Source organism: Calypte anna, chromosome 1 (genome assembly GCF_003957555.1).
Source record: "Calypte anna isolate BGI_N300 chromosome 1, bCalAnn1_v1.p, whole genome shotgun sequence".
Classification (NCBI taxonomy): domain Eukaryota; kingdom Metazoa; phylum Chordata; class Aves; order Apodiformes; family Trochilidae; genus Calypte; species Calypte anna.
In genome coordinates this window covers 163,807,251-163,827,355 of record NC_044244.1, presented here as the reverse complement: position 1 = coordinate 163,827,355, position 20,105 = coordinate 163,807,251, and the positions used below count along the sequence as shown (strand labels likewise).

General features: G+C 35.3%; 1 protein-coding gene across 1 annotated transcript in view; it reads right to left on the bottom strand.

The window, feature by feature from the left end:
• Positions 1-20,105, bottom strand: part of DIAPH3 (diaphanous related formin 3) — a 211,428-nt gene that overhangs the window by 93,513 nt on the left and 97,810 nt on the right. Inside the window, exons 20-21 of the mRNA XM_030453061.1 lie at positions 17,253-17,354; positions 716-955 (exon numbers count right to left, since the gene is read on the bottom strand). Coding sequence (XP_030308921.1) covers positions 716-955; positions 17,253-17,354 — 342 coding nt within the window. The remainder of the gene's footprint in view (positions 1-715; positions 956-17,252; positions 17,355-20,105) is intronic.

Here is a 20,105-nt window from a genome sequence, read left to right as displayed (position 1 = left end):
GTATTTTCTCCATTGTGTAAAAAAGAAGCTGAGAATGCAAAGACAATGTACAGACTTGCAAATAATTCCTTTCTCATAAGAGCTATTACATACGTGTGTCTCTGTGCAGATTCTGCAGTGGCCTCACACAGGGCAAAGGGGAAAAAAACCCACAGCATTATAAAGGGGAAGCAGCTAGGATTAGAAATGATGATAAATTAACACTCAGGAAAGTAGACATGAATTCTTGTATGTATCTTCTGTAAAAGCTGAAAGAGTGGAAATGTAAGGAAAATTAGAAGAAACAGGGAACTGATGAAACGAAAGGGAGTTAGATGAGGAAAATATTTATGTAAAACAGAAAAATATCTGTATTAAGACAGATTAAAATGTGACAAAGATGTGTCTTTGAAGTTCTCATACATATAAGACTACAGCTCTTTGAACACAGTGATATGGTCCTTCTATAGCCTTATATAGTTTGGTGGTTCTTTTTCTTTTTTTAATTATTGAATCTCAATATGGAATCTTTCAAAAATTTAAATTTAAGCCAGTCTCAAGATGACTGTACACAGATTAGTTATATTGTTCAAATCATCAATTACTGTTAAATATTACGAAACCAAAAAACCTAAGAATTAACTGCAGGAAAAACATCAAAATAAAGTATTTAAGTAATTTAATGAAAACAAATGAAAAATTAGCGTAAATTCAACAAGGACATTTCAAAACTCACTTTACATAGAGAGCTGAGATTATATCCAAAGGTTTGTGCATTCCGAGAACCTGCATTCATGTAGTTTCCCATTAACAATACTAGTTCCAGCAGCTTGCTAAAGCTTTTACTCTTCTTTATCTCTTCACAGGCAGCACTGACAGCCATGATGTCAGGTTTGATGTTGTTCACCTGCTCCTCAAACTGGATCTTAAAAAGAATAGCACTCAGCCGTGGCCGTAGTCTCTTCACGTTGCTCATCTGATTGAAAAGAAAATAGGAGATTTCCTTTAAAATTCATGCTACACTTTGGCACTGTACAAATGCATACAATCTGTAATGATTTATTGGTGTGACAGGCTTGAAGAAGCAATATATCTACTATAACTGATAGCAAATGAACGAATGAATGAGAGACACTTGGGTAAGCAACTGAAATCCCATCTTATGGCTAATATGAACTGCCCCCACCCTTTCCCAATAACTAGTATGTGTAAGCAATAAAAGATAAAGTGTCATCATATATCACATCTGTCAACTCATATACCAAATCCTATAAAACCAATCTAAGTTTATGACCCAGTAGTTGCAAAGGAATAAAAGTAGTTCACAAATTTTGTGTAACTCAGGATGTACCAAAACAAAGCATATCTTATTTCCTAATGCAAAGACTTAAAAGCTGAATTCAGTAAAAGGTTTATAGTAAACCTGCAGGAAAACTATAGCTTTGAAAAACATAATATAGCTATGAAAAACTAAATATAGCATAAATTAATATACATAACTATTCAGACCCCTGTATGGTTTTGAACCGTATACAATAAATTAGGTAATACAGAATCCTAGGAAAACAGTAGCATCTGTGGATCATACACAAAGGACCTGGCTTTTTCAATGGTTTACCATTTGGGGTTCCCAATAAAAGTTATAATCTTCCCCTGTAATTTATCACTAAATTCCCACCTGAGATATTTTGTACATTATTTACTAGACCCAACCAAGACTCCAAATGTTAATGCTTCTTTAAGTCAAGGAACATCAAGTGCATCCAATTAGTTAAATCTCTATATCTCCCCGGTTTACAATGTGATACTTATCCTTCCAACTCTGTCACAGATATCTTCAAACATTTTTTAGGTTTGGTATCCGTACAATCTCAGTAGCTTTCTGTCTTCGATTCTTGTTCCTTTTCTCACTACCAGGCATTACATGTTCCTTGCCTTTTCCTTCTTCCACAGCAGGAATTATGTTTTCCTTCCCTGCCCTGGGGTTCTGTTTGCATCTGAGAAACACCAGTCTTAAATTCTTCTGTGAGTATCTTCTCTATCCCCGTTTTCTCATGAATCTGATGAATTCTCTAAGATCCTTTTCCCCATACTATTATTTTTCCTTTGAAGGCAAGGTTCAAACCAACACTGCCTTGACAATCCCTGAAAGCCTAAACAAGGTTTTGTTTAGTTCTTTACAATAAAAATACACATTATGGTTTCCAGCTATCAGTACTTTTCAAAGCAAGAAAAGACGCAATAACATTGGAACTTCTGCTATAGAGTAAGAGATTTCTTATAGCAGCCTTAAAAATCTGTCTTTAAATATGAAATATCTCCCTCCAAAAAACAGTGATACCTAAGGTTTTACAGAATATTTTTCAACTGGTATGCAGTCTGTCAGTGTGAAAATAGCTCTGACAGTGCAAATCTCACAGGTAGTTTGGTGCTGATTATCCCACAATAGACTCAAAGAAGAAGATAATGGTGACACTTCATCCATTTCAGCCTAAAGTCACACAAGGTATCTTAAACTGATACAGAAGGCTGTGTAATCCAAAGTATTTTATATAGAAGCAGAAGACTATGGAATTTACAATCTATTTTATTGGTTTTGCTGTAACAGCAGAAGCAAATAAAATCAGGCAGAGTTAACATTTTATGCTATCAAGCTACTTCTGCAATGCCTGCCTGGCAGTGCAGTCACTGGATGATGTCCCACTGAAGTAAACACACCATTTGCATTTTAGTTCAGATAAGCAATCTTGTAGTAAAGTAAGCAATTCTTTCCAATAACCACACTTCAGTTTGCATCACAGAGCAGAACACAGAAACAGGATGTCTTTCAGATGAAACTAGGCTGAAAATCACCTCCACTACTAAGCTTTAGTCCACAGGCTATCTCCAGCCTGCTTCTAAAGTAAAACACTAAGATGTATATAAAAACACTAAAATGTATATGGAAGTTTTTAAGGCCAGGCTGGACGGGACCCTGAGCAACCTGATCTATTAGGAGGTATCTCTGTCCATGGCAGGGGGGCTGGAACTAGATGATCTTAAAGGTCCCTTCCAACCCTGAAAACTCTACGATTCTATAAAATTTCTACGTTAGCTCAGTAGCAACCGTAGTCAGGTACTCTGTACTCATCATATACTGAACAGCACCCATAGGTGTGGGGTAAGGAATGTAACAGGTAAGCAAGAATAATTGGATTTGAATTTGAATTTTAAAAGGGCCTTTCACAGTGAAATAGAAATGGAAATACTTAAAATTCACCTAAGATGAATATCGTGACTTGAAAACAGACAATCCAAATAACTAAAAGAGAAGTTGAAATAGAAAGCTAGTAAGTGGACAATATGTCAGAGAACTCAGTGTTTGGCTCATGAATTGTAATATTTTTCAAATAATAGTCCACAAGAATATTCTCATTAAGTGCAAGTCCAAATAGGGATTGACAGATGAGTTAAGCTATCCAGCAGTAGCTCTCACAGCCCTTTATCCTACAGCAAAGAGAGGATTTTCTCTCAAATACAGCATAAATCAGCAGGCACCTGCAAGAGCATGCCATCTGGTAAATGTGTACTCTTGCATTTTACTTTCTGCTTTGTTGATGTCAAGTAGAGGAACATGTCTCAGAAGTTACACTGACATTATATTTTGATCACTGAATGTGATTCAGTCTTACCACAAGCTCATAGAGAAAAACATGGCAAGTGTTCCAGTTTCACAATATACCTTTCTAGAGGGATCAACAGTGCCAAGGCTGTCAAACCACCTGAAAATGTTGCCATTGAAAAAGTAAAATATCAGTTATAGCCAAGCTGACTAAAAGAATAAAGTGAATGGACATCATCTGTGGGAAATATATGGTTTTTCATCACTGCAACAAGTGAATTCTACACATTTCATAGGTAAAAAGTGTGAATTCCTAACACTTCTGTGCAGACTCTGGCATTTGAAAGGGAGAAAAAAAAATCTACTAAGAAAGAACTGATACCTTAACAGACCTTTTATCATATTTGAAGAAGAAAAAAGAACTCCCTGCTCATTTTGAAATGGGCAGTCCATGCACCCAAATCTTAGTCAAGACCACCAAAATTCTGGAAAGACTAAAAGTTATTTAGTGTATTGGAAGTCAATCCACAATAATGAAACACGATTTTTGTTGAAATGTTTTATGGCTATATGGGAACAGTATCTCTTTCTTAACTTTCAACACACTCTTTCCCAAATAAATTGTAATACAGTCAAGAACCACCAACTCACAATTAAGATTGCTTTCAAGAACTAAAGATTTCTTTACACTTACAATATGTACATGCAAATAATTGAACTGATGACTTGACAGTCATACTAGCACTGATAAAGGGCATGTCCTGCTAAGGTTTCTCCACCTTTAAATATAATTAGCTTGAAATTACACCACTGACTCAATTCTTGAAAGTCCAAGACCACCCTAAAGGATATTCAGGATACAAGAGAAGGGTGTGTACTGCAAGTGATACCGGGGCATCAACTACCAATAACCTTCTATGTGCACAAAGGTCTTCTCTTGTCTTGTGGATGACAATGTACTGATGGACAGTGCATAAAACAAAATAAAAAAACCCATAAAATCCCTGGTAATGTTTTTGATGGTATAAAGTTCAACAAATATGGACTGGAAAGGGCAGTCTTCAGGTCTCAGAGATGGGAAATTCCTTTGTAATACTCCAGAAGTGACCTGTCTTATGAAATACATCCAAATTGACAACTGGGACTACAACACAGATGTCAAAATAAGCTGAGTTTACAGTCTTCATGCTGAAATTCACAGATAGGTTCTAGCATGAAAAGAAAGAGGTGATTTTTTTGTCTTATTGAAAAAATAAAATTATATTTACTGACATCTTGATCAGAATGGAACACAGACAGCTTTTGTTTCTTGGAGTCAAATTTAGACAACGGTATTTTCCTAAAAAGGAATAATTCAAGAGTGAGAGAGTCTGAATTGCACAAATTCTTCTATTTTTAGCAGACCAAGCAGATGTCAAATAAACCTATTTTCATTAAAAGGTACATATGGAGCAGATGCCAGTAGACTGAAAAGCTTTCCTCATGGGAAACCAAGTCAAGAGTTTAATATAGGTAAAAATCCTCTGTAAAACCTCTAGTTCAGTGAGATAGCAAAAATAAATACATTTATACCAGAAAGGTACAAATCATTGTGGAATTTAAAATAGAATAATGTAATATCAAACCAAATGGAGAAAAGTTTCTAAAATAGATCTAGCTGTATTCCAGATGGAAAAAATCTGATCAGTATACCTCTAAAATGCCTCATCTTCTGCCTACTACCTGTAATGAAAAGTTAGTCTACAATATCACTTTGAGTCTCACAGCATACAGACTAAGAAGGTACAGACAGATGATCAGATCTTGGATTGGAATGTCTGAAAACCATGACAACAGGCTTAGTACTTTCTATCAGTTGAACCACCATACTAACTCAAACATAAAAGTAGAATGTGATGCTAGGTGATTCGTTAAGAAATACAAAGTGGTAACAGACGATAATAGCTGCTGATTATGATGTCTTTGATGTGATAGACGTGACCCATTTCAAAAAAACTCGGATCTCTTGTACATTCATATTCAGTATATAGTCTTCTCTATGGACCCAACAAGATTAAATACCTCTAATAGTTTCCCTTGAACTGAACAGGGATAAGAGTGAGACCTGCTGGTACTAGTCTTTGACAGGAACATCCCTTTATGATTCAGCATAACAATCTTTCACTGATATAGAGGAAGTAACATAATCCAATCCAATGGCAATTGCAAGCACTATGATCAATGCGGATCATGATAGCCACTTGCAAAAGATATTTCTGGGGCCTGGTTCTCCACCCTATCCAGGTTCCAGGTTTGAAAGACACCAATGTTAAAGGAGCTAACGACGTTCACCCTCTAAACAAAATAAGTAACTCAACTGCAATTTGTCATAAAGATGTTTTAAATGTCACATCTGACAGAAAGTTAATCTTTGACAGCACTGCTGGAAAGGCTGGAATTAGTGGCAGAGAACACTGACAAGGCAGAGAAACAGATACAGGAATTCAAGATGAAGGAGACAAGAGAAGAAGGTAAGGTTTACAGACAGAAATTAGCACAATCAAAATACCTCACCGTACAGATGTACCTCAGCACTTCAGGATTTTGAACAAACAGAAATGTTCCCAGATATGATTGTGACCAAGGAGCAAGGATTAGGTAAGGCAGAGTACACCTCTGCAGATACAGTGATAGTATAATATTTTCCAGAACAATAGTGAAAAACTTTAATACATTCTGAGATATTCTCAATGAGGATATACAGGTGAAACCATCAGCTGAATAAGGGATTGATCATTTTAAGTGCCTGCTCAATTATTTAAGACAAACTAGGCTTTCATCAGATCTCACTCTAATCTCCAATTTACTCTAGTGAAATCTTTTCATTTGGCAAGAACTCATTAAAAACACATCCATCAACGAACAAGCTGTGAAGCCACGTGAGGATTGCTTGCCAGATTCTGTTTGGGTTAGCTATCAAGGTACTTCACAAGGTCTGGGCATTAATTATTTCTGAAACAATATCTCATATTTCTCTCAATTTCTCTTTTAGTAAATAAAAGTGATAAAGGAAAAATTTGCTTCTTTTTTCTTTTCTCCACCTCCAGACAATATGGGAACATATTTCCAAATTTCTCAAATTTTAAGAAAAGAAAAAAAGCTGGAGATATCTCAAGTGGCTCTTGATACACTATTCTCAGGTGTGACACTGCCAGTACAGTTGCCTACACCTTAGATCAAATATCCACTAATGGACAAGCATTAGCAACATCAAAAGTTAATAAAGAACATCAAAATTATTTTTAATATGGATTTGCATTTATGGATAAAAAAATTTAATATATTAAATATGCACAGGACTATTTTACCTCACTAAGAATTACAGGCACTGATGAGCCTACGTGCTTGCTACTGGATCCAGCTCCCTCTGTGTAGCATAAACAAAACAGAACTACTTTGAGGAATGGTTTCTCCTGCAAAAGGCAGCTAACATACACTGGCATGGGCAGGCCTGAGGCCTTAGCACTGCTGTTTCAGCAAGGGAGTGGAGAGGCGGATATGCACTGCTAGGATTTTAGTAGGGCAGTATAGTTACAAACATGCTTAGCTGGAGCACCAAGAAAGCCTCATCTATTGTAAAAATATGCAACTCTCTAAAGAAGCAATTGTGTTTTGGCACTCATCTATATAAACTACATCCCAAAATAACTTGGGGGGGGGGGAAAGACCTTGAGCCACCTAATATGGTACCAAACATTGCCAGGCAACTCTGTGCCCACAAAAGTGGTGTCTGAGATGTCAGGCATGAGAAGTGCAGGGATGCCTGATAGACACTCAAGTTCTGTACAGCTGGAACATGTTTGTACCCAATTTCCCTATGATGTGCTGCTCTCTCTTCCCCATGATGAAAAAGGGAAGATGTGGACTGTAACCATTATGATTTGCCTTAATAAAACTACCTGCGAGTCTTATTTGCAAGTCCTCAACTATCTGACTGGATGCTGAATTCATGAAATCTCTGGATGTCTCCTAAACTGTGCCCAGAAGTTGTTTGGAAAAAGTGTAGTTCTGCACAGATCAAAAGCGTACCTGTGTTATTGTAACAAAATAGCACTATGGACAGGTAAAGTTTAATGTCTAAAAGCATACTCTGGTGGGTTTTAGCTGATTAGAATATATAGAGACTTTAAATGTCATCTAGTGGCTTCCCACCCCAACAAGTACTAAACATAGAGGGATAGGAGACAGTTCAGTATGTTGATTTCAAAACATTGAATAATATTTAAAACCAATGTAAAAAAATATTATTATGAATGAAATCTAGATGGGTTTTCTTACTATTACTGAAAGAATCATAGAATGGTTTGGGCTGGAAGGGACAAAGATCACCTAGTTCTACTCCCCCTGCATGGGCAGAAACATCTTCCACTAGACTAGCTTGATGAAAGGCCCATACAGATTGACCTTGAACACTTCCAGGCATCCACAGCTTCCCTGGGTAAACTCTTCCAGTGTCTCACACTAAAGAATATCTAAACTAAACCTAACCTTTTCTCAGTTTGAAACTGTTCCTCCTTGTCCTATTGCTACATGCCTTTGTAAGAAGTCCTTCTGCAGCTTTGCTGTAGGCCCCCTTCAGGTACTGGAATGAATTTAGCTTAAAAAAATAAAAGGTCAGCAAGGACAAGAAGGACTGCATACGTGAAACAACATTTAGAGATCAAAAAGAATATAGAGACATCAAACATATGGAGATCAAAAGGAATATTTCAAGACCTCATATATAAGGTAAAAGTTATGCTGATTCTCTGAATCGTCTCAAGCAAAAAGCTGTTTTAATCTACCATTATTTTGCTTCCTCTCATATAGAAATAATGGATTTGATGCATGGGCCATTTGGTGGATAAGCAGTTGGCTGGATAGTTGTACTCAAAAAGTTGTGGCCAATGGCTGTCACAGTTTAATGCTGGGCCAGAAATTAAACAAATGGCATAAACTCTCTATTAGAACTTCTCCCTTCCCCTATAGGGAAAAGAGAGAATATGGGAGAGAGACTTACAGGTTGGAAACTGAACTATACAGCTTTAATGAAACAGTGATTAAAAGGAAAATAGTGAAATATGTACAAATATATACAAAAGTAATATAACATCCCATCTGTCCCAGTAATGCTCCTGTCACCACTGATTCCATATGGCAGCCCTACAGGCTGGACTCCTGTCAGAAGTAGATGGGCGATGGATGGAGGAACACACAAATTCAAGGATGCATGAATCAGGATCAAAGGCAGACAAACAGATGGAATCCTTCCAGCAAGCTGGACATGGACAAAGCAATCTTGACCATCCATGATCCCTCAAATTTATACCGAGTATGACATTTATGAGTAAAGAATACTTCATTTGGTCAACTTTGCTCACCTGTCTGCTCCACTCCTCCCCAAGGGAGGATGACAGGTACAACCCATTTACTCTCTTTTTCTTTCCAGAGCATAAGATGCTTTTTCAGAATGAAGCAGTGGCTTTGGTTCTACATACCATTCTCTAGCAGTAACTGTAAATATCAAGTGTTATCAGTCCTACAAGCAAACACTGACTGGAAAACATTCTATTAATATCAGCAAGTGCAGCTACTTAGAAGAGCATTCACCACAAATTGAAATAACTAGAAACAAAATTGGCTCTGTTCTGGCTCAAACTAGGACAAGCTCAATATCCACATCAATAATGAGTTGCACTCTCCAAGAATCCGTACTAAGCTCAGTGCTGTTGAACATATTTGTCAGTGACATGGAGAGTGGGATTGAGTGCATCCTCAGCAAGTTTGCTGATGACACCAAGCTGGGAGGCCCATCCAGAGGGACCTTGGAAATCTTGAGAGGTGGTCTTTGGCAAACTACATGAAGTTAAACAAGGCCAAGTGCAAGGTCCTGCACCCAGCTGGGGCAATACCAAGCACAATTACAGGTTGAGTGAAGAATGGATTGACAATAGACCTCAGGAAAAGGACTTGGGGGTCTTAGACAACGCAAAGCTCAATATGAGCCAGCAATGTATACTTGCAGTGCAGAAAGCCAACCATATTGTGGGCTGCATCAAAAGAAATGTGGCTAGCAGCAGGTCAAGGAAGGTCATTCTCCCCATCTACTCTACTCTTGGCAGATCCCACCTGGCATACTATGACCAGCTCTAGAGGCCCCAACACAGGAAGGACACAGAGCTGTTGGAACAAGTCCAGAAAATAGGGCCACAGTGTTGATCAGAGGGCTGGAGCACCCGTCCTGTAAGAACAGGCTGAGACAGTTGGGGCCATTCAGCCTGGAGAAGGCTCTGGGGAGAGCTTACAGCAGCCTTTCAGTTCCTCGTGGAGGCCTACAGGAAAGCTGGGGAGGGACTTCTTACAAGGGTGTGTAGTGACAGAACAAGGTGCTATGCCTTTAAGGTTGAAGAGAGGAGGATTTAGATTAGATATTAGGAAGAAATTCTTTAGTGTGAGGGTGATGAGACACTGAAACAGGCTGCGCAGAGAAGTTGTGGATGGCCCCCTCCCTCATAGTGCTAAGGCCAGGTTGGATGGGGCTTTGAGCAGCCTGGTCTGTTGGGTGGTGCCCTTGCCCATGCAGGGGGTTGGAAACAGGACCGTTCTATTATTCTAGACTGCACACCCTCCTCTGCCCTAACAAAAAATATGAAGTTCAAAAAAGACTGTACTGAAAACATACTGAAACTTATTTCTGAAGTCTGTTTATTTCAGCAATCTTTATTGTTATTTAGTAATTTTTCTTCTAAAAAAATTCAAACTGTTTCTTGACATCCCAAAATTTATTTCTAATCTATTATTAGTGTGATTACAACTCTCCTTTCACTAAAAGACTCAAAAAACTTAGAATTTTGTTATGTGAATTATCACCTTAAAATTTTCAAAACCTTAAAAAAACCAAATCAGTCCTTGTCCACAAGAACTAAAATAAAGGAAGAATCACAGATAAATTAAAAAAGTAATGTGCAACAACTCTCCAGTGTTCTGTCATTTTGTTTGTGACACTTAATCACTATACTTCAAGAACTATTTCTTATTTTCCCAATAAATGTCAGCAAAATAGTTCAGTGTATTTCTTATGTGAAAGAATCCAAGAAATATGCTGAATAAAATACAGTAGGTACAATGAAATATTCTACGGCAGGATAAGACTTCGCAGGAATAAAAGCCTTTGGAGAAAGATGTCTGAAATGCAAAGCATTTCTGTTGATGGCAAACACATTGGGCTTTGTTTGAGATGAAAGCCAAATGCACACCTGTACTCAGAAGCAAGGCTTGAACAGTGGTATGGTAATACTTCATCAGTGAAAATTCATTAAACAGATTACCTCATTTAAAAATTCAGTCATGATTAAGAAATCTAACTAGTAACTATTTTATCACCTTCACTGAAAACAAATGAGACTGACATTACTAAATTATCTGATTGGTTGTATAAGATGTGCTTTGGAGGTCTCTTACAACTCAAACTATTGTTTTATTTTCCCTAAATATTTTTTTATTTGACACATAATAGCCTACACCCAAAAGTAGAAAAAAGTATTCTGTAAACCAGTACTTTTTTCTCAGTAGGAAAGAACCACCTGCAAAACAAATCAACATTGTTAAATGTTCTAAGTCCTAAAAGAACATAATACTTATACTGTCCACTGGAGAAAGCATCAGAGGAAAAAACTAAACTTAAATAAACCCCAACAAATAAACAAATCAACAGCAAAAAAACCAACCTTCTGTCAACAGTCACCTTCCAAGCTGATCATCTAGATGGAACCCCATTCATAACAGATGAGTCTCATATTACAAATGTGGTGTAATATGACTAGTCATTTATAAATACAAAGATAGTCTTCATCACAGTTTTTAGAACATATTGCTCAGTATGAATCATGATGAATGAAACTTCCAAGAAAAGAATATGATGGCTAAATAAGTTTAGGACAAAGTTCAGTACTCTATGTAAACCAAGAACTTTATGTAAAACATGAATTATACTGAAACAAAATGGAATTGCATATTGGAATTTTGGTAAGCATAAGCATACTTCATAAAGAATATGAAATAAATACAGAATTCAAAACTACATCAACCTAAGACAGTACTGCAAAACTAAGTTAAAGCACTGAATAAGATGAACAGATTTAACATAGTTTTCATAAAATAGTTCATGGCTCCACACAAACCAAAACTAAAACCCCAAAACCAAACTCCACAGTAATAGGAGATAATATCTGTGTTCTGATACATCAGTGTGGATTAAATGGATGTAAGGACATATAAGAAAATAAAGTAGTTTATCTAAGGAAAACTTAAAATCTGGAAAAGAAGATAAGGGTAGTAAAGGATTTATTTTGTACTTACTGCTGAATGAACAGAAAAAATGAAAGTGCAATGTAACTTAAAAAAAGGATAATTGCAGAAACCACAAAAGCAACCTGTAGAGTCACCTTAAAAAAGAACCCCAAGCCACACTCATGAAGGGAACCTGAACAGCTTAGAGTCATGCCCTCAATGTCTTTAAGCCAACAACAGAAGTTTTTTTAACGTTGGTTAAAGTAAAACATACAATGCTGTAATAGTCACAGCATGACAGTATCTCAGCAAGTGTTGAGCTGCTTCTTTCAGAACATCAAATCTTGACTTTGAGGTAAGCTAGAAGAATATAAGGTTTCCATTATTATTATTTTTTATATTACCATACAAGTAGTGTTTAGCAGTTTATTCCCTCCTTAGGCTCTTCCTTAAGAGTCAAATAGTTTAGTCTTTTCCTTCAAGCAAATCCTTAGAGCAAATTAACATGGAGGCTCCAAATTTTCTGAAATACCATATTTATAAGACACTACTCACCTACAAAATAAATCTTTTATTCTGTCATGCATCGCGTCTGTTTGACTCTCCTTATTTGAAAAGATTAGCAAAAAATGAGGCATAAACCCACAATCTCAGGATAAAAACTTCAAAAGCCATAGTGAGAAGAATGATACTTTTGTCAATAGTGGTTCTTAAAGCAAACAGAAAACCTTAGCCCACCACATAGCCAGAATAAAACAAAAAAGATACAAGAGAGGCCGATGGAGACTAAACAACCTTGATGAAAAGCCCATGTGTAAAATTCCATATACAAAGAGTTTAACTGATTTATGCAAAACTTCCCCTCTTCAAGAGAAATGAAAATATTCCATGTCAGCTCAATACAGCATGTTCTCCAAAGTCAGCTCTGCTAGATGATAGGAAAAGTGTGACATTAGAAAGATTACATGTAGTATTAGGGTTTGGTTTTGACAGGGCTTTTTTTAATGCTGTCATGGAAAACTAAGGAAAGCTCATCCTTTCACTGCTCAGTGAGAACCTAGTTGTTCCTTCAGAAAAGGAACTTCACCAGCTCTTGAGATATAAGAACTTACTGCTTAATGGAGAGTTTTTCTGAGTTATCACATTGTCTCAGTTTTAAAAGACAAGTTTATCAGTTGCACCACACTCAGTAAAATTTCACCTCTAGTACAACTGGTCTAGTTCTTCTCATTAGACTGACATCCCATCTAATTGAACTGGTACATCTGAAAGAAATAGCTACCAGCTAAAAATGCCCACAAATAATAATGCATCCCATTCATCAATACAAATCAATGTCTTAAAACACAAGATCATTTAAAATTTATTTATGCTTTAATACTACCAGATTTCAAAAGACACAGCAAAAGGATAGTACAATAAAATGAATCATTGCATAAGATTTACAAAAATTGTGAATCAGGGGTACTTTAAAATATAACCTCATGTATGAAGTAACAAACAGGTAGTGCTGAAAGGGGAGTAATTAAAAGATTCAGGTGGTTGAATTAAGAGAATGTACAGAAATTTTACTCAACAGAAGAGTTAAAAAATAGTATACTATTGTGATACCAGGAAGGTTTGCTGCAGCCACCTTTTTGCTTGACAACTCAAGTATCTTTTTAGACAAAACTCATCAAGGCAGCCAATTCTACAATTGTACAATAGTGAGGATACTGTTAGTATTAGAGAAAACAATATGGTATTAAAACTGCTGCTATGGTATTAAAACTTAGATAAAAGTTCTCTCTGAAAGAATAAAATCTAGAGATTAGTCTTTAAAATACAAAATAATGCTTGTTATGATGGTCTGATGACAGTGAAAATGAAAACAAACACATCTTAGAAAGCATCCTGTATTAAGTATTAGAGGAATCCTGATGACACACTAAATTTCAAATTTATTACTGTTGTTAGTATGTACAATTGTGGTAACTCTGACATTTTAAAGAACAAAAGACAGACTTGTCAGTTGAGGCAGATTCAAATAGGAAATAAAAACAGCAAAGCAAGCTTTGACCTATGTGGATTTAATTTTATACATCTTTTTTCGAACCAATGTTTATTCTAGATAATAAAGCAAAAAAAGAAATGTTTGCAACTTAATTTTTTATTTTACTAATTCAATGAAAATGCATAAGAGTGTCTAATTGGCCTATGTAAGTACTTCTCCAAAGAGTCAGTTAGATATTACTCTTTGAATGATTTGACACAGTCAACTAGGTGTCTACTCCTCAGACAATCCAGTTCATGGTCAAACTGACTGCTGTAAATCCACCTTTACTGACATTTTGCCATAATGTATCAGACTTAAATGGAACTGCTGAGATTTAAACATAGGCTTATCTCTGCCATTCTAGCATACACAGTTTGAAACAAGGTATGAAAAGCACTGTGCTTGGTCTACTTTATCCAGCATAGGAGACTAGAATTTTTCTCAGTAACGCTAATACATAAGAAAAAATGAAAAAGAGAATAGAAAAAGAAAAAAGGAAGAAGCCTAAAAAAGTCTTCATGAAATATTCCATTAAAAGCTTTCTCCTCTTTTTCTGTGTTCTTTAATCACAGTGTCATCTAAATGTCTGGGACAGCCAGATTTATATTAAAAGACTATGGTAGAAGTAAAAATGTAAGATGTGGTCTTGTTTTCTTTATCATACTCACTCTTCCTAATAAAGTTTTTTTTCTTCCCTTTTGTCTTTTATCAACTCTCAAACATTTTAACTTCTAGATCAAATGGATTAAAGAGGAACATTACCAGCAGCTTTTCTTTATTACATAGATTATTTCATTACATAGATCATTCCTAGGGACCATCCATCTCATATACTAATTGAGATGTGGGCCTGTGAAGAACTATCTTCTTAGGATATGTATGTTTTAGAATATATTGCTGAAATTTTGAACAAATGAGACTCCAGACTAAACTTAGTACATCTGATATCTAGTTTAATCAGATTCTTTAATGGCATTCAAGATGATGACTTATTTCAAGAACAAAGAAGACATTTGGAGAATATATCATAGCTGTTTCACCCTACAGGGTTTTGAAGAAATTTGTGGAGGGAAAATGAAAGTGCAAAGAAGGAGCTAATTCTTAAATCAGACAAGAAGCCTCCCACATCAAAGATTTGGTTATACATTCCAAGAATGCTACATTAATACCTCTGATATATCAGCTGCAGTATTAGTCCACGTTTGCAAGTGAGAAAAAAACTTTCACAGCCTAGTGCCATAGGAAATCTAAAGAGAATTTGATTAGTCAGAAGGTACAATTTGAGGAATTGTAAATTACTTTTGAAAATTGTAAAGTGATTTTTTTGATGTTTGGGGTTTTTTTGTTGTTACTTCTGTTCGTGGTTTTGTTGTTATTTCTGCTTCTGGTTTTGCTTTTTTTGTATTTTAAGATACATTAATATATTGATGTATCTTAACTGTTATGTTGATTACCATAATTGAGTAAACAAATGTAGGAACTCTCACTTATAAAATTATAAATTTAAACCACAATTTGCAGATGGAGAACTGGTTCAAATCATTACCACAGTTCACTGGGAGAATTCCTCCCAATTCTCACCATTAAAAGGTTGAATAACTGCTACCTGTATGTCTCTTTGTAAAGCTATGTAATTTAAACTAGGCTTAAAAGGAACCTAAAGCTTACAATTATAAAATGCACCCTTTTGAAACTATGGCTATTTTTTAAATTGTATAAACAAATAGTATAAGAAAGGAAGTGAAAAAGTAATAATTACTCTTTCTTCAGACCACATGTCCTTTGCAAGCAACAGAGGTGCTGAAAACATTAGTTTCACATCTCATAAAACAATAAAGTATGTTTTGACAGTTCTGTTGCTGTTGCTAAGGGTGGATACTTCTTTTAAAGAATCTCATAGACCTATTCGTTGACCCTTTGAGATAAGTAAATTAAAGATAGGGATGAACGATATAAAGATCCCTTGAACGTCTGATAAAACTTCAACAAGAAATAAAAAGCAAAATATTTTATTACCTTTTGTAACTAAGAAATTTAACCACGAGATATTGGTAATTTAGCTTCAATCAGAAAACTTTACAAGAAAACCTTGGAAAATAAATAAAAGCAAACAGTGATGATGGTGTGGGTTTTTTTTTCTTGCTCTCAGAGTGTAGTTAAAAGACTCCTAGGAACACAGAAACCAGCTTTACATTAGATGTATGATGGTTGCTACTCGTAGTAACATGGATCATAAAGGAACAGTAGAAACAGCTTTCAGCAAAAACACCATTTCAGAGTTAGTTTTGTTATACAGGTACCTATGATTAGAGAAAACTGCCTGTGTCACATCTGTGACTGGCATCAAATTATTGCAGCAGTGTCTCCTGACAGATCAACATTCTTTAATTGGTTTAGAATAGTGATCACTGCCTTTATACCCCAACACCAAACTCCAGCTGTTCCAATACTTAAATACAATTATATGCAGAAAACTACCACAAGAAAGTGTCTACAATGACATGATACTTCTTTTCCTCAAGTCAAGAGATAGACCTAAATAATTATTTCTTTCCAAGGAAATCCTCCCAGATGAAGGAAAGAATAAAAATAAAATAATAAAAAAAAAACTGAAATAAAAATAAAATAAAAAGATTTATATAGATACATGCACCCAGTAAAAGAAATAGCCTTACTCTATGGTGGGGTTTTTTTATGAAATCGTTAAAAATTATGCATTATTATGTAAAAGTTACGTAAAAATATCTCCAAACTATATTTCCACAAAAAGCATCAACTGCCAGCACTGAACTAGTAGCAGTATTTTCTTTTCTCTCTTCCAGTCTTGCTTTGCTAGTTCAGCCTGGAAAATGTAAACATATCTTCCATCTCGGAAGAGAAAAGGTGACTTCAAATATTGGTGATAGAACATATCACAACAAATAGGAGGAAGGAGGCAGTATAGGTTAACATAGTGATAACTACAGTATTCTCATTTATATGGAGACCAAAAAGAAAAAAATTCAGTGTAGAAAACTTCAGTGAAAAACTTAAGATTTATTAATGTAAACAAAATTAAAAGCAAACTATTATAGCTATGAAAAGTTTAAAAATAGTTCTATATATCCCAAGAGAATTCCAAATAATTCCAACTGTAAAATTCCAACAATCAGGTCTTCTAGATTGACAGGTATGTCCACTAAAAGTCCAATTAAAAGGCAGCATTTGTACTCTTCTCTCATTCTGAAGCCTCTTCACATTTAGGAAGCAGGTATAGTTTCTATAATATTATGTTAAAACTGTATTTCAGGAAAGGACAAAAAAAGAAAGTTATAACAAAACAGAACTTACCACAACTCCAAACTGCTCCGGCTCAGACAAATTATTATACTCGCTCTTGAACTTGGACAATGCATTCAATTGTTCTTGTTCAGGAAGATGTTTTATTAAATTCTATTAAGAAAGATAAAATAGGCTTTAAAATCTCAGATTCTGATTCTTGTATTATTGTCAGCAAATGCTATTACTTATGCTTTATTGCCACCTACTCCAAAGACAGACTTCTTCCTGAAGACAGATGAATGTAAATTTGCTAACACACAAATGAATGTAACTGTGAGAGAAAAAGGTTATTTAATACTACTAGCTAGCATCTTTTGCTTATTCTGCAAACATTTCTGTAGTCTTTTCTTAAAACACCATTAAAAATATATAATGCATGATAGGCATTATGCAAACAGTACACCAAGAAGCAAATAGAATAGAGAAGGCAGACTAAGAATTTCAAGCGCAACATAGCATCTTTGAAAATGGATAATTTATTTCCTAGTATTTCAAAACAAAAACTTAATGCCATTAGACTTAGCCTGAAAACTTGCCAGAAGTAGGAACTCAGAGGTGGGACTCAGTTTTTACTGAATGCAGGAGTCCATAGGGGAAGCTTGGGCATTTATACAAGTGAGTATCTTATGAACACGAGATAAAGGCATCTACACATCACATTCATCTGATCATGTGAAAATTCCTTGAACTTCCTGGAGCTTCCTGAACACTTAGACACCTGTATTTAAATATAGACAACTACAGTCAGACACCGGAATCCCACTCTAACTACTATCAGCTAGGTTGGTTAAAAATTGCTATTCTTAGGTTCTGGAAGTAGAGAGCTTCTCAGACATTTAATTTCATATATTTTTGTATATAATTTCAGTCAGTAGCTCAGTTCTGTCCCTTCTCAAGACAATTACTACCAGGCAATAGTCAGGGTCCCTCCAGCCTGCTTTCTTTCACAACACTGTGCCTAAGCTTCCATCTTACTAAGACAGCAAGTCCAACTCTAGGTTGAACATGCTCTGGCAGGGTGATCAGACTAGGTGGTCTCCAGAGGTCCCTTCCAACCCCTAATACTCTGTGATTCCGTGATTTTTGTTCCTTTTTGAAAAACTCCCTGGTCTACGGATTAATCACTCTTTTAAACTGAAATAAAGATTCAACCCATCTAACACTGAATGAAGTCCAGCAAAAAAACCTATCCCAAGATCTACAACCGCATTTCAAGAGACCATTAGAAAGTCTAAAGGTAGAATATCCCCATTACTCAACAGAAAATATAGACAAGTCTGTTTTAAAACTCCGTAAGTAAATAGCTTTGGTAAGATATAATCAACAGATGAGAATTTACTTAGGCTAGTGAAGAAGATCTCTATCAAAAAATCCTTAAAAAAAAAAAAAAAAGACAACTACAGAAAAAACCCATTAATTTCATCCAAAAAATATTCTAATTTCTTCTAAATTTACACGATTTCTTCTAAAAATACATAAAATTTAGCCAGCTAGGGTTATACAGTTTATCTTTTTGAAGTCAGAGAAATAAAAAGTGACAGCTGTATTTTGCTTAACATATTTCCCTAATTTAAGATGAAAGAATTTGACTCTTTAAGTAGTACCCCAAAAATATCCTTAAATCAGTAATCAACTCAGTGGCTCTCTGCCATACTCAGAGCCTGTATTAGTTCAAAATTAGTCCCAGACATTTATTCAAGTTCCCATAGCACCCTTAGATGACAGCATGGACATTCCTCTTGCTAACGTATGAGAATACTAGATTTGTAACTAAAGAACACATGTATCCAGAGTATCTAAGTTTTTAAAAAGCAGCTTGAATATTTAGTTTAGTGTTACTGCTTTTAATATTTCCTCCTTCTCTCAAGTCTTGTAACAGCTGTCATTTTATGGTACTTCAGCATTTAACAAACCTTTTTTCTAAAGCATAAAAAGAGCTAGATAGTTTTTTATGACCATTTAGTTGTAGCATAAAAATTGTTACTATTTTAAGAACTGAAAGCCTACTTTGATTCTAAGGACTTCAATTACTTGTTTTACAATATTTTATAGTATGGAAAGTAAGGACAATGTAGTTTATCAAGAAACTAAATCCAGCAAATAAAAAATGTTAGACTTAAGCAAAGGTCTAAATAAACCAAAGAAAGAGTAAATTATAGGAGTAGACTGTTTCAATAGAATGTCCATGCATAAATAAGGGGAAAAAAAAGAAGAATAAAAAATGCATGGATCATGATGCTTAATACAATAATGCAAAATTACATTTTATTGTGCTTGATTTGGACATGGTAAGTCTAACTTTCAGCTGAAGAATATATGACAGAAGTCATATATATCCTTACCATTATTACATTTGGGAAATATTTTTGGAAAAAAGACTACATTTATTAATTATGAAGATGTCCAGAATTTAGTCAGCAACAACAACAACAACAAAAACAAACAAAAAAACCCACAAAAAAACCCCACCACCTGAAGCAGAAGCTGAAATCAAAGCAGCTTTATGGTGTTCTGAAAAAGCTTTTGAACTGCTAGAGATGAAACATTTTCAATATCAAACAGAGAATAAGCAGGAGAAAGAATTTTGATTAAGCCCAACAAAATGTTCTAATAATTAGTCAATGACTAAATTACAACATGATTCTTGGAGTTTCACATCTTTAAGAACTAGATTCAATTCTAACTGAAGAAAGTGGGAGGGTGGGAGAGAAAGAAGGAGGAGGGCCATGTTTTACTTCTTAAGCACAACAAAAGAGTAGGATTAAGGACAAATTTCCAACTTCAGAAAATGCAACATTAGGATATGTTGAACAAAATTTAATGCTAGACAGATAAAACAATAAAGGCAAGAGATTTCTAGAA